Source organism: Eurosta solidaginis, chromosome 3 (genome assembly GCF_040869045.1).
Source record: "Eurosta solidaginis isolate ZX-2024a chromosome 3, ASM4086904v1, whole genome shotgun sequence".
In the NCBI taxonomy this organism is placed as follows: domain Eukaryota; kingdom Metazoa; phylum Arthropoda; class Insecta; order Diptera; family Tephritidae; genus Eurosta; species Eurosta solidaginis.
In genome coordinates this window covers 206178644-206194812 of record NC_090321.1, presented here as the reverse complement: position 1 = coordinate 206194812, position 16169 = coordinate 206178644, and the positions used below count along the sequence as shown (strand labels likewise).

Here is a 16169-nt window from a genome sequence, read left to right as displayed (position 1 = left end):
ATTGTTCAGATAAGAAACTTTTCGCAATTTCTACCCCATTTTAACAGCTAGAAGCTTCAAATTTCACCAACTGCTTACGTGTATAGCATATATTGATGTCTGAAAAAATCATTGAGATCGGTGATATACATAGTATATATCTCATACAACCGATTGTTCAGATAAGAAACTTTGCGCAATTTCTGCCCCGTTTTAACAGTTAGAAGCTTCAAATTTCACAAAATGCTTTCGGATATAGCATATATTGTTGTCTGAAAAAATCATAGAGATCGGTGGTATATATATTATATACTTCATATAAACTGTCATATTGACCCCTTTTTTACGGCTAGAAGCTTCAAGATTCATAAAATTTTATCAAATAGTTACGTTTACGTCATATATTTTTGAAATACGTGATTCGTAGCCATAGTTTTTACATGCAGACCACAAAAAACGTGAAGCTTTGCATCCTCACACAGATTACCTACCTATTTTTATACCTTTCATGAGAATGAAATGGTATATTAATTTCGTCACGAAACCGAAAATTGTAAGTAAAAAAAAAATAAAAAAAGAAAATTGTAAGTCCTTAAAGGAAAATAGATAGACCCACCATTAAGTATACCGAAATAATCAGGTTGAAGAGCTGAGTTGATTTAGCCATGTCCGTCTGTCCGTCTGTCTGTTTGTATGCAAACTAGTCCCTCAATTTTTGAGATATCTTGATAAAATTTGGTGAACGGGTGTATTTGGGTGTCCGATTAGACATTTGTCGGAACCGACCGGATCGGACCACTATAGCATATATCCTCCATACAACCGATTTTTCAGAAAAAGAGGATTTTTGTAATATCTTACCCAATTTAACGGATTGAAGCTTCAAACTGCACCATATACTTTCGTATATTGCACATATTTTTGCCTGAAAAAATTGATGAGATCGGTCGTATATATAGTATATATCCCCCACAACCGATTGTTCAGATAAGGAACTTTTCGTAGTTACTGCCCTATTTTAAGAGCTAGAGGCTTCAAATTTCAACGAATGCTTACGTATATAGCATATATTGTGGTCTGAAAAAATCATAAAGATCGGTGGTATATATAGTATATATATGGTGGTATATATAGTATATATATATATAGTATATATATATATATATATATTTTCGCAAATTTTAGCCCCATTTTAACAGCTAGAAGCTTCAAGTTTCACCGAATACTTACGTATATAGCATATATTGTTGTCTGAAAAAATCATAGAGATCGGTTGTATATATAGTATATATCTCATACAACCGATTGTTCAGATAAGAAACTTTTCGCAATTTCTGCCCCATTTTAACAGCTATAAGCTTCAAATTTCACCAATTGCTTACGTATATAGCATATATTGTTGTCTGAAAAAATCATAGAGATCGGTTGTATATAGTGTATATATCTCATACAACCGATTGTTCAGATAAGAAACTTTTCGCAATTTCTACCCCATTTTAACAGCTATAAGCTTCAAATTTCACCGATTGCTTACGTATATAGCATATATTGTTGTCTGAAAAAATCATAGAGATCGGTTGTATATATAGTATACATCTCATACAACCGATTGTTCAGATAAGAAACTTTTCGCAATTTCTACCCCATTTTAACAGCTATAAGCTTCAAATTTCACCGATTGCTTACGTATATAGCATATATTGTTGTCTGAAAAAATCATAGAGATCGGTTGTATATATAGTATATATCTCATACAACCGATTGTTCAGATAAGAAACTTTTCGCAATTTCTACCCCATTTTAACAGCTATAAGCTTCAAATTTCACCGATTGCTTACGTATATAGTATGTATTCTTGTGTCAAAAAATCATAGAGATCGGTGATATATATAATATATATATGATGGTATATATAGTATATATATATAGTATATATATATTTTTTTACGATTTCGGCCCCATTTTAACAGCTAGAAGCTTCAAATTTCACCAAATGCTTACGTGTATAGCATATACTGATGTCTGAAAAAATCATTGAGATCGGTGGTATATATATTATATACTTCATATAAACTGTCATTTTTGCCCCTTTTTTACGGCTAGAAGCTTCAAAATTCATCAAATTTCATCAAATAGTTACGTCTACGTCATATATTGTTGAAATACGTGATTCGTAGTCATAGTTTTTACACGCAGACCACAAAAAACCTGAAACTTTGCATCCTCACACAAAGTACCTACCTGTTTTTTATTTTATATTTATCTTAAAAATCGTTAAGGTATGTAGATCTGTTCACTATATATTTCTTATCTTATACATCCGATTATTCGGAGATTACGAACGGGATAAGATTATTGTTCAGGCCCATTCATGAAAGGTATGAAGTCTTCGGCACAGTCGAAGACAGTCCCGTTCTTACTTGTTTAGATTGTTTCAGGGTAATTTCAGTATCGTATTCGCGATCATGTTGCGGCTGCTTTTGGATTGTGTGCAAGAGAATTTCGTGGACGTTTCGGAACTATTTTGGATTGTTTCTGGATCTCTTTTGGGAAAAAGCTGGCACTGTTTTCGGACTATCTCCGGATTATTGCAGGATGATTTTCGAGATAGTTTCTGGACTATTTTAGGATTATCTTCAGGATCAGTTAAAGATATTTGGGAGCAGCTTTGGAATCAATTTCATGATCGTTTTGGGACTACCTCCGAATCATCCTGCAATTATTTTTGCGATAAGTTTTTGTTTTCTTTGCGAATATGAAGCTTGCATAGTCTCGCTGGAAAAGGTACAGAACTGCAGAAACGCTTACCTTCTACAAAACAACTCGCCTTACTGTCAACAAAGCTATAAGGTCGGCCAAGGCAAATTATTATAAGTATAAGTTCAGTGATGCCTTGAGTACCAGAGAAAAATGGAGCAACATCAAGAAAATCAGGATCGTTAAGTCCAAAGAAGAACTGTCTGATATTGCTGACGTTAACATTAACGAACTAAATGCTAGCTTCGTAAGACTACCAACTTCAGCCGCTAATATCTGTACAGATAGCTACCCTGAGTGTGCTAATATAGATTCCAGTCCTTTTGCGTTTATGTATCGATGACTGTGATGTACTGCAAGCCCTACTTTCTGTGAAGTCGAATGCCATGGGGTTTGATGGTATAAATGCCAAATTCTTAAAGATCATTCTTCCCATTAGCCTTCCCCATTTAACTTATTTGGTCAACTCTATCCTGACCACTGGTATTTTTCCTAAATGCTGGAAAGCTGCTAAGGTTATCCCAATTCGTAAGCAAAATAAAGGGTATCGGCCTATAGCCATACTCCCTTTTCTTTCAAAGGTCGTTGAACAAATTTTGCATGGGCAGATTTCGAGGTATGTTCATGACAATAAGCTCATTACTGACTGTCAGTCCGGTTTCCGGTCAAAGAGAAGCTGTACAAGGGCACTTTATCTGTGATAGAAGACATTCGAGAGGGAGTTGATGATAATCATATTCTTTTTCTGACCCTTCTTGACTACTCTAAAGCCTTTGACTCTGTCGACCACACCCTACTCTGTAAGAAGCTGAAAAGTTTATTTAATTTCTCGAGTCACGTAACTTCACTTATTAGATCGTATCTTGGCGACAGGACTCAGGCGATTTGCTTAGACAGTAGAAAGTCTGACTTCCTACATGTTTTCAGAGGCGTCCCACAAGGCTCTATTCTGGGCCCTCTGCTATTTGTTCTGTACATCAATGACTTGCCAAATGTGCTTAAGTTCTGTAACGTCCATATTTATTCTGATGATGTGCAATTGTACACATGTTGCCCCCGTGATGGTACCGCTTTGTGTGTAAATAATTTGAATTATGATTTGAATCAAATTGGTGTGTGGGCTTCTAAGAACGGACTATGTCTTAACCCCAAAAAGTCGAAATGCACCGTTATTAATAGAAAGTCGTTCTCTACTCATGCTTTTCACAACATAGTTATTGACAATTCTGTCATCGAATACGTTGGCGCTGCAAAAGACCTAGGAGTAGTTTTTAACAAGACCTTAACATGGAAAGAGCACATTTTTATCATGGTAGGAAAAGTGTATGGAATGCTTCGTACACTGGCTAAGTCAATACTTCACTCCCCTACATATTAGACTACTTCTAGCGAAAGCGTACCTAATACCTACACTACTTTATGGATCTGAGATTTACTCAAATTGTGACTATGTGTGTATGAATAAACTTAATGTTGCTTACAAAAACATTGCTAGATATGTATTTGGTTGAAAGGTTGCTAAATATTTTAAGAGTTAAAGCACTGACTATTCTTCACAAAATTATATATACAAATGAACCTGATTATGTATATCAGAGGCTTACGTTTCTCAATTCATCGAGATCAGTGCTTCTTCTCACGCACATAAGATACCGTTTTCTAATCTCTGGACGACAGTTCTTCGTTACTTCCATACGCCTTTGGAACGCTCTTCCCGCAAGACTTAGACAAATAGGATATACTCTGTACTTCAAAAATGAGCTAACCTCTTTTTACAATGATTTGTAGGCCGAAACTATTTTTGTATTCTTGCTAATGAAATTGTATTACCTCGTCATCTTGTTTGTCTTTTTCATTTCCCCCTATTGTCTAATAATCATATTTGTATAAGTATTATTTTTATCTTTACTAATATTATTGTTGTATTGTTTATTACTTGTTGTTAATTCTATTGTCATATTAATTCATTTTAAATTTAACTATTTACAAATTCCTGACTAGCACTGTAAAAAAATTTACCAAATTGTTGTGCTAGGAAAATATTTAAATAAATAAATGTTCTAATGTTCTAAATAAAAATGTTAAAAGGTAGTAAAATAAATAATATACCAAATAAATAATAACCAAAAAAAAATTTTTTTTTATAAAAATAAAAAATTGTTTACGTCTATAAGATTGTATTGCGAACCCGGTTTCACAATTTTTTGAGCCTCAGCATATTCGAACATTCTCGAGTAGAAATTGAAAACACTAATTTAAACCCATTGAAAGCATTTCCAACTTTTTTATGATACGCTCGAATGTCCAAAATTTTACATAGCCATGTTTATTTAAAAAAGTAATTAATTTGAAAGTGGGCTTAAGTTAATGACAGTATTTTGAATACACTAGATTACATCCCCTGATTAAAAAAAAGTTAATAATGGAAGAATAAAAGAAACTGATATTTACAAAATATAATCATCCCTATTCTGCATTTCGATTACGTTCCCGTTCTACGCTCCGCTTTAATCGAAGTTGGGTATTCTGCATTACGACGGAATCGTAACGAGAAGAGAAAGAGCAAATGATTTTTCGAAATTACTTGTTTGTACGGAATGTGTCAACATTGGAACAAAATAAATTAAAGAAAATTTGTAAAAAACACTGAAAAACGTTTATATTTTATTATCCACGCCATTTTGTACAAAAAAAAGCAACAGAATATATTGCCGCAGTGTTATATTTTTTTGAGTGAAGTGCTTTCATAATTGTAAGTGTGTTTTTGTCGTTCTTTTTGCCAATTCCCTGCCGTGGCAACCAAGTTTGTTAAAACGGATTCCTGCACGAATATAGTTGACATTTTCTGAATTTTAAGGATGCTAATTTCATTGCACTGGCCTAAAATACTTTATGAAGATTTATTTATTCTTTCCGCAAGGATTGTTTGCGTTTTCGCTTCACCTTCCTCTACTCCGGCAGCTTGCTTTGGCATTAACTGGACCCAACGAACAGACATAAATTATAGCTATTATAATGGAATCAATAGCCGCGGCATTATTTGTGGAGTTGGAAAGCAACGCATACAAAAATGGCCAGGCGAGAATGGAAAGGCAAATATTGCGAGATTTGTGTAATCCATTTGAGATGAGTGACGAATTGTAAGAAATTAAACTTAAAAGTGGTTAAGTTTAATAACTTATTTTCTTATTTAGGTTCAAAAAAAACTTTCGACTTAATAAAGATGCTTTCAAGTATGTGTTAGATACTTTTTCGGGGCAAATACGGCCAAGGACTTCGACTTCGACATGTTGTTTTTGACCTGGAAACATAAAAAACAATCATCATCAAGCCTTCTACGTTTCTTAACAAGTTTTACTTACATTTTTGTTAAAATTCTGTTATAAATTAATATAAAAATAAAAAGAACATATTTTTCCGCCAACTAATTTGCAACTTAGAAAAACGGAACTACGATTCGAAGTTGGATCGAAAGAGATTGGAACACAGAATACCAAAATTGTCAAATCGAAAAAATTACAATCCAAGTCGAAATGCAGAATAGGGCTGAATAAATTTCAATATAAGCGCCTTACATGTTTTCGATATGTAATACATGTAATTTCTAATTTAGTGATAAGATGGAGCTTTTATTTTATTTTAATAAAGTGTTCATATGTATACATGTAAACACATAAATCCAGGCGTATATATGCACGTTAAGACGGGTCGGTTCCATACGAATTAGAAAAGTTCTAAAAGACCACCTCTAAATTTTAAGATAATATTGAGAAGACTGAGGGAATTAAAAAAAAAAATTTATTTTATACTGTAATATGTCAATGACAAGCTCTATAATTCCTTTGTAGTGGTTATTAAATTTACCACAATTTAATTATACACACCCATTTTTTTTTATATGAAGATAACTTTTATTCTCACTACTCCTAAAACTATGTTACATATTTTATTTTTTTAAATTTCACAACATATTGAAAATTATTGAAAGAATAATGTGAAAATAAATAACGTCCCTTATTTTAGCCGCGAAAGGTTGGTGGAATGAGTTGAAAAGTTTACATAATTAGTAGCTAATTAAGTGCTAATTAAATACGGGAAAAATTTACAGCTTTACAAATTTTTTTTATGAGATTCTGCGCTAAAATAAGACTGAACTTAACGGGGCCAATCGGCGAAAGGTTGGCGGAATAAGTAGAAAATTTTACATAATTAGTAGCTAATTAAGTGCAAATTAATGCGAGAAAAGAAATGTATAGTTTTACAATATTGTTTTTTATGAGATTCTGCGCTAAAATAAGACTGAAGTTACCGGAGCCAAACGGCAAAAGGTTGACGGCATAATTTGAAAATTTTACATAAGTAGTAGCTAATTAATTGCAAATTGCGGGAAAAAATTTATTGCATTAAAATTTTTTTTTGAGATTCTGCGCTAAAATAAGACTGAAGTTAGCGGTGCCAATCGGCGAAAAGTTGTCGGAATAAGTAGAAAATTTTACATAATTAGTAACTAATTAAGTGCAAATTAATGCGAGAAAAAAAATGTATCGCTTTACAAATTTTTTTATGAGATTCTGCGCTCAAATAAGACTGAAATTAGCGGAACCAAACGGCGAAAGGTTGGCGGTAAAATTTGAAAATTTTACATAAGTAGTAGCTACTTAATTGCAAATTACGGGAAAAAATTTATTGCATTACAAATTTTTTTATGAGATTCTGCGCTAAAATAAGACTGAAGTTTGCGGAACCAATTAGCGAAAGGTAGGCGGAATAAGTTGAAAATTTGATATAATAAGCAGTTAATTAATGCAAATTGATTGCGGTTGAGAGTTTTACATAATTAGTAGCTAAAAATGTATAGCTTTAAAAAAATTTTTATGACATTCTACGCTCAAATAAGACTGAAGTTAGCGGAGCCAACCGGCGAAAGGTTGGCGGAATAAGTTAAAAATGTTACATAATTAGTAGCTAATTAAGTGCAAATTAATTGCGAGAAAAAAATTTATAGCTTTAAAAATTTTTATTTTACGAGATTCTGCGCTAAAATAAGACTGAAGTTAGCGGAGCCAATCGGCGAAAGGTTTGCGGAATAAGTGAAAATTTTACATAATAAGTAGCTAATTAAGTGCAAATTAATGCGAGAAAAAACGGATAGCTTTAAAAAATTTTATTTTATGAGATTCTGCGCTAAAATGAGACTGAAGTTAGCGGAACCAATCAGCGAAAGGTTGACGGAATAAGGTGTAAATTTGATATAATAAGCAGCTAATTAATGCAAATTGATTGCGAGAAAAATAAATTTATTACATTACAAATTTTTTTTATAACATTTTCCGCTAACGTAAACTGAAGCTAGCGGAGCCAATCACCGAAAGTTTGGCGGAATAACTTGTAAATTTTATATAATTAGTAGCTAATTAAGTGCAAATTAAGTGCGGTTGAGTTTTACATAATTAGTAGCTAATTAAATTTAAATTAATTGCGGAAAAAATGTGTAGCTTTAAAAACATTTTTATGAGATTCTACGTTAAAATAAGACTGAAGTTAGCGGAGCCAACCGGCGAAAGGTTGGCGGAATAAGTTAAAAATGTTACATAATTAGTAGCTAATTAAGTGCAAATTAATGCGAGAAAAAAATTTATAGCTTTAAAAATTTTTATTTTACGAGATTCTGCGCTAAAATAAGACTGAAGTTAGCGGAACCAATCGGCGAAAGGTTTGCGGAATAAGGTGAAAATTTTACATAATTGGTAGCTAATTAATGCGGGAAAAATATATTGCATAACATTACGTTCATAAAAAAAATTTGTAATGCAATAATTTTTTCCCGCCATTAATTTTCACTTAATTAGCTACTAATTATATCAAATTTACAACTTATTCCGCCAACCTTTCGCTGATTGGTTCCGCTAACTTCAGTCTTATTTTAGCGGAAAATGTCATAAAGAAAATTTGTAATGCAATTAATTTTTTCCCGCATTTAATTTCCAAATAATTAGCTACTAATTATGTAAAATTTTCAAATTATTCCGCCAACCTTTCGCCGATTGGCTCCGCTAACTTAAGTCTTATTTTAGCGCAGAATCTCATAAAAAAAATTTGTAAAGCTAAGCGTTTTTTTCTCGCGCTTAATTAGCTACTACCATTCCGCCAACCTTTTGTCTTATTTTAGCGCAGAATCTCTTAAAAAAAATTTGTAAAGCTATACATTTTTTTCCCGAAATTAATTTGCAATTAAGTAGCTGCTAATTATGTAAAATTTTCAATTTATTCAGCCAACCTTTTGCCGTTTGGCCCCGCTAACTTCAGTCTTATTTTAGCGCAAAATCTCATAAAAAAAATTTGTAAAGCTATACATTTTTTTCGCATTTAATTTGCACTTAATTAGCTACTAATTATGTAAAATTTTCAACTTATTCCGCCAACCCTTCGCCGATTGGCTCCCTAACTTCAGTCTTATTTTAGCGCAGAATCTCATAAAAAAAATTTGTAAAGCTATACATTTTTTTTTCGCATTTAATTTGCACTTAATTAGCTACTAATTATGTAAAATTTTCATCTTATTCCGCCAACCTTTCGCCGCTAAAATAAGGGACGTAAATAAATATTTAAACAACTTGGTAAATATTAAAGCAATTCAAAGTGATACATGCGTTAAGTTTTATTAAAGTTAAAATAACAATAACAATACAATAAAAGTACCGTACACCTTCGAATGCCATTTTGATCCCTGCAATAGTACTCCCATTTTTATAGTTTGGTGAAACGAGAAGCATACTATAAGGGACTGAAACTCGTTTAGCAGCAAAACTATTTGAAACGACTTTAGAGCAACTGAAAAGGACATAACAAGAAGTATAGATCGTCTGAAGACTAAAATAATGACACATTAATTTTAAAAATTTTATTTTAACTACCCAAGTTACAATAAAACCATTTCGGCTTTATTTGCAAGATAAAAGATAAATCCGATTCCCCCAATATGAGCTTTAAATTTAGCTGCGATTTTTATACTTAGCGTGCTTTGCACACAGAGTATATTAACTTTGATTGGATAACGGTTGGTTGTACAGGTATAGATGTAGACTTCCATATATCAAAATCATCAATGTAAAAAAAAATTTGATTGAGCCATGTCCGTCCGTCCGTCTGTCCGTTAACACGATAACTTGAGTAAATATTGAGATATTTTCACCAAATTTGGTACACGAGCTTATGTGGACCCAGAATGTATTGGTATTGCAAATGAACGAAATCGGATGATAACCACGCCCACTTTTTATATATATAACATTTTCGAAAACACAAAAAACCTGATTATTTAGTAAATAATACACCTAGAATCTTGAAATTTGACGTGTGGACTGATATTGAGACTCTTGATAAAAATTTAAATGGGCGTGGCACCGCACACTCGTGATAAAAACAAATATTATTAATCATAGATCAAAAATCGTTAAACCCATCGTAACAAAATTCGGCAGAGAGGTTGCCTTTACTATAAAGAATGTTTTGAAGAAAAATTAACGAAATCGCTTATGGACCACTCCCGCTTTTACGCTTTTATATAAAAGATTTTTTAAAAGGGTCGTGAACGAATAAAACAAGCTATATCATTGCAAAAAATAGTTTTGAATCACTGATATTTGATTTCCCAAGTGGATTTATAACAATAAATAGGAAAAAATTCAAATTTAAAAAAATGGGCACCGCCCTTTTATGACTAAGCAATTTTCTATCTTTCGAGAGCCATAACTCGAAGAAAAATTAAGGGTACACAGATTTTCCCTATAACAGGAAATATTTCTAGAAAAAATGGACGAGATCGGTTAAAGACTACGCCCACTTTTATATAAAAGTTTTTTAAAAGGGTCGTAGCTATATCTTATAAATTGAATTATAGCACTAAATTGGAAAACACCAAAATTTTTTAATATGGGTGTGGCACCGCCCATTTTATGACTAAGCAATTTTCTATGTTTTGGGAGCCATAACTCGAAGAAAAATTAACGGATCGTAATGAAATTGTGTACACATATTTTCCTTATAGCAGAAAATATTTCTAGTAAAAATGGACTGGATCGGTTAAAGACCACGGCAACTTAGATATAAAGCAAGTTTAAAAGGGTCGTAGACTAGAATAACAAGCTATAACCTAGCAAAAAATAGTGTTGAATCAATGATATTTCACTTATCAAGTTTTATTGTAAGAGGAAATTGGGAGATATTTTGTTAAACGGGCGGTGCCAGGTGTTATGTAGACAAGTAATTTATCTGAAATGAAATGTGGAGTTGAAGCTCACGCTGAGTATATAATGTTCGGTTACACCCGAACTTAGACACCTTTACTTGTTTATATTTTTTTTTTTTTGCCGACCCAATCTAATGCCCACACAAAATCAATCAAACGTGCATAGTAAAATATTATGCATTGCATTCTTGCATTTCCTAAACTCTACTTAAATGTGTAAAAAAAAAAACATATCTAAGGCTTCCGATAAAAAAAAAACGACAAAGTATAAATAAATGTTCTTGGGACCATAGACGATTGCCGTCGTGCAACTAATTTGCATTGTATGGAAACGTTTGATCGTGTTAAGAAGTTGTTTGTTTATTAATGTGTCGCACTAATTTAAAACAAAAGAAATATGCAAAATTTTTCACTTGAAGATCAATTGGAAGCCGAAGCAATTCACTCCAACGAACAGCTTTTATCCTTCGAATTACGTAGTAAGGACATCAAATGGCAAAAATATGTGACACCATTAGCTCCTCGCATCTCACCTGTTTATCTACAAAGGCAATTTCATATTCTAAGCAACTATCGTGAACCAATTGGTAATCATAATAGACGTGAAGTTATAGTCTGTCACGATATGATGGGAAATTACCTTGAAGATCGGTGAGTGACTTATAGCGTTTTCTTTTCTGTAAAAAATGTTGCCCTCATGTTGCACTCTTAAATTCTAACTTTTGATCTAGTCACCTGCCGCGATGCAAAATGTCTCTCTTTGTAGTTAATGAGACCCTTTTTCTTATTCGCTGGAAAATATTTTGTGAAAAGAACAAACAAACTCACAAGAGAGCTGGGAAAAACCAACAGGGCGACACTATCTTCAGAAAAGAAAATGCCATTAGTTATAAATTCTTTGTTTTAAATGTTTTGTAGTTAACTGTTTAATTGAAAAACTATTTAATTTACAGACACTTTCACTCATCAAAGAAATATGATGATTATCGTTTTTACCATTGGCCCGGTATTGACTATTTTTGTTACTTTAGTCATAATTATATTACAATACCACCGTGTGGTTGGTTAAACGCAGCACATAAGCATGGTGTACGAGTTTTGGGTAAGTGTATAACTACATATTTGATTGGCTTTGTGAAACTCAACAAAATATTAAGAATATTTAATTCTAAGAACCATGCACCTGCTCGTACTAGAACCCCCGTTATAGTGCCTCTGCAGGAAAGAAGTCAAGTTCCTCAGGCTCAGGCCTAGGACTTCAACTCTACACCTTTTCCAGTTTAAGTTCAGAAATTTACAACTAAAGTTCAGAAAGTTCAGTTGCAATTCAAGTTCAGAAAATTACAATTCAAGTTCAGAATTTCCAATTTAAACTCAGAAATTTACAATTCAAGTTCAGAAATTTACAATTCATGTTCAGATTTTCTAATTCAAGTTAAGAAAATTACAATTCAAGTTCAGAAATTCCAATTTAAATTCAGAAATTTACAATTGAAATTCAGAAAATTACAATTCAAGTACAGAATTTTCATTTCAAGTTTAGAAAATTACAATTCAAGTTCAGAAAATTTCAATTCAAGTTCAGATAATTACATTTCAAGTTCAGAAAATTACACTTCGAATTCAGAAATTTATAAGTAGGGTATTAATTTTCAAAAGTTATTTTAATTAATTAATTTTATACTTATATGTTACTTGCGGAAGTGTTGATGCTTCGTTGACCATGTTGCCAAAATGGTGGCTTGGGTATAGTAGTGTACCCCAAGTTTTCTTCAAGGTGTGTACATCCCGAACCTTGAAATCAAATGGACGATAATTCCTTCCAACAAGTGCATGATGACGCTACGGCCAAGAAAGTACTTCAGTCGAAACAGCAGTTTGAAAGCAGTGGAAGGAAGAGACCTCCACAGAGTAGGAGGAAGACTTGACCTCTCATGGTGCTCCCAATCGCCGTCAGTTACCGCGAAACAGGGAAAGCTGGCATGATTTGTTACGAAACTGCCAAATTCGCGATTAAGTGCCAATTCATGATGAATGGTGATGATGGCGGATAAGTTGAGATATTTTGACATATGGCGACAAGATCTATGCAGACTGTACCTATACGTTACTTCTGGGAGTGTGGACGCTCCGTTGACTGTTTAAGTGGTCATATCTTCGGCATCACTGCTGTCATACTCAGTGCAGATCCATGGTTGTGACGCTAAGTATATAGCTGGATGGCATTGCAATTGCTTCTTATGAGCGAGAGTTTTTTTCCTCGCTATCTCGCAAAATTGATTTAAACGAGTTAAGATGTCCAATGCTTCCTTAAAACATAGATACCATCTTACATACATTTATTTCCATTGGATGAAAAAAAAAAAAAATACCCGCCAAATTTTCTGAACTTGAATTGTAATTTTCTGAACTTGAATTGCAATTTTCGGAATTTAAATTGTAATTTTCTGAAATTCAATTGGAAATTTCTGAACTTGAAATAGAAATTTCTGAATTTAAATTGGAATTTCTGAACTTGAAATGTAATTTTCTGAATCTGAATAGTAAATTTTTGAATTTAAAATGGAATTTCTGAACTTGAATTGTAATTTTCTGAACTTGAATTGGAAACTCTGAACTTGAATTGTAAATTTCTGAATTTAAATTGGAATTCTGAACTAGAATTGTAATTTTCTGAACTTAAACTGGAAAAGGTGTAGATTGAGTAAAACTGATTATGGAGGAGCCCAGGTATTGCAAGCAGAGTAAAGTACAACTAATATGCGGATATGATGCCTAGCACCAGTTCTGCAACAGCATAAAGATGTACGTACTAGGCATTGACAGCCTGACATCTCGTCAGCGAATTACCAAAAAGGGCAACATTTTTACAGCTGAATACAAAAGCGAGCTGTCGGCTACTCGGTGTCTGCCGGAGGGCTGACTCCAAAAGGTCTAGACTGAAGTGGCGCCTACAAGAAGTGTGGGGAAACCACTCATACAGCCCGGCCTGCGTCAAAAACCCAAAACTCTACCTGTGTAACTCACAAAAGAGCGATCAGCCCTGAGTCTGGAGTGTGAATCATTTTAGTGGCACACGCTCCTGGAAAGGCCAAATTAGCTTTATTAAAGACTACCTAAATTGGAGCGTACTCGCTGTTGAGCTACTATATCAATTGGTTCTTGACCATAGAGCGACATATGTAAACGTCAGATAACTACTAACTTATTGTTGGGCCACATATAATTGGCATATGCATAACACTGTCACTGCCGCGATATGGAAAGCGGACGCTAACGTCAATGATGTGAACCGTGTCGTTCCCGAGACGGTCGGGCTAGTACCTTAATGGTGGTTTGTTACCGGAACGTACCGGATCTATATCCGGAAAAGGACCATCAACATCGATAACACTCCCAAAGCCGTCGGGGAGTGTCTTTATCGTTAATACAACAAGAACAACATGTGAACCGTGTCATCTTTGTTTGGAAATAATTCCTGTGGTTTGACGTGTGTCGATTCTTTATTCATTTCAATGTATGTATATGTGCGTGTCACCGGCACGTACCGAATCTATATGCGGCAATGGACCATCCACATCGATAACACTTCCCAAAATCTTATCTTCTGGGAATGTCCATATCGTTAAAACAACAACATTTGAACCGTGTTGGCGAACAAGGATACGTCCGTGCTACTGCGGCTAATATCACAATGGTCAACTCGAAACTATCAACTGGTCTGATGGACTCAACTGGTAACCTTGACGTTGCGGGCTACTTCACTGCGAAAGCCGTCGAATGATGGATGCCGTGGAGTAATAACCGGGAAAAGTTAGACCTTGAGATGGTAGCCAGCCATGGTTTGAGCGTACTCGACACTGCCACAACTACAACATATTGACTGCCAGCTTTGGATGCTCTGCTGCTGAATGAAGTGTCATGTTGTTTTGTATTGGCAGTCCGACTGCAGCGGAAACAGTTTTTTCTTTGACGCCGCGAACCTTTGGCACTTCGTAATATTCTAAGCTCCTTAAGCTTTTTTAAAATTAGCCAGGTGGGATGACTCTATGAGGTACTAGAACGCTTTCTTAAAAGTATCGCAGTATATGCTCGATCTCGACAATTGTTTAACCGGATAATTCGGTTAATTCTGTAAATATCGCCACGGAATGGGAAAAGTTAAAAACCCGTTCTGCTATATCATGGAAATTTAGACGACTTAAGGTCACATCTCCTTGGAATGTGAACACTCGCTCAACAGCGATGAGGCTGACGGAGACTATCCTCCGGCAGCGTCATCAATGACATGACCTGCGCCCCCAGCGGGTTAGGGGGTCAGAATATACCCGCGGTAGGTATGCCTGTCGTAAGAGGAGACTAAAATACCAGATTCAAGGGGCTGTGTAGCGCAACCCTTCAGGTTTCCAGTGCAATATATAGCTTCTCCAAACCCAATTGTCAACCTCACCCATCCGCGGCGAATCCTGTTTCACTAACAGACGAGGCTCTGGCGACCCCAAGCTTATCATGGAACTTGGGGTGGGGAGGGAGGGATGGCCTGAAGGTTTAATGTGCCCATATAAATCGTTCCCGAGATGGTCGGGCTAACACCTTAATGGTGCTGTGTTACCGGAGTGTACCGGATCTGTGTCCGGCAAAGGACCATCACATCGATAACACTCCCCAAAGCCTTCGGGGAGAAACCTTATCGCTACAACAACAACAACAACAACATGACCTGCGGGAATGACTTTTACCAAACTAGAAAATGGCTGCTTAGCTTAAGAGTTCCGTTCAGTACACTAATGTTCTCACAGCCAGTCCCACTATAACTGCTGAAGAAGAAGTGATTTGATGAACTTTGAAAAGTGATTTATAGCGAACTTTCACTCTAGTTTAGCCCAGAACTAAAATTAAACTTAAGAATATATATTTTTTTAGCGAATTCTTCCAAGGTATTTTTTCTTTTATTTTCAAATAAGGTACATTTATTGCCGAAAGTGACCACGCCCAACTGTTGCATGAAGTATTGCAGTCCAAAGATATGGTTGATAAGATTGTTGATGCTATGGTTAAGTTATGCAAGCATTACTGCTTCGAGGGTTGGCTAATAAATGTCGAATGCAAAGTTAAACTAGAAGATATGGATAACCTTTAGTAAGTATATACTTAGTAGGTTCGCAAGATTTTCAAATTATTATTA

The 16169-nt window shown here is 34.4% G+C and overlaps 2 protein-coding genes across 3 annotated transcripts in view; one reads left to right on the top strand and one right to left on the bottom strand.

Annotated features, from left to right (window-relative positions):
• LOC137244970 (uncharacterized) overlaps positions 1-16169 on the bottom strand; it is a 52559-nt gene that overhangs the window by 15610 nt on the left and 20780 nt on the right. The window lies entirely within an intron of this gene.
• ENGase (Endo-beta-N-acetylglucosaminidase) overlaps positions 1-16169 on the top strand; it is a 28684-nt gene that overhangs the window by 9872 nt on the left and 2643 nt on the right. The window contains exons 2-4 of one of the 2 annotated variants that reach the window (XM_067774819.1): positions 11404-11635; positions 11938-12086; positions 15949-16123. In XM_067774819.1, the coding sequence (XP_067630920.1) occupies positions 11404-11635; positions 11938-12086; positions 15949-16123 (556 nt within the window). Of the gene's footprint in view, positions 1-11377; positions 11636-11937; positions 12087-15948; positions 16124-16169 lie in introns of both variants that reach the window. The other variant, XM_067774821.1, reaches the window with a different exon arrangement.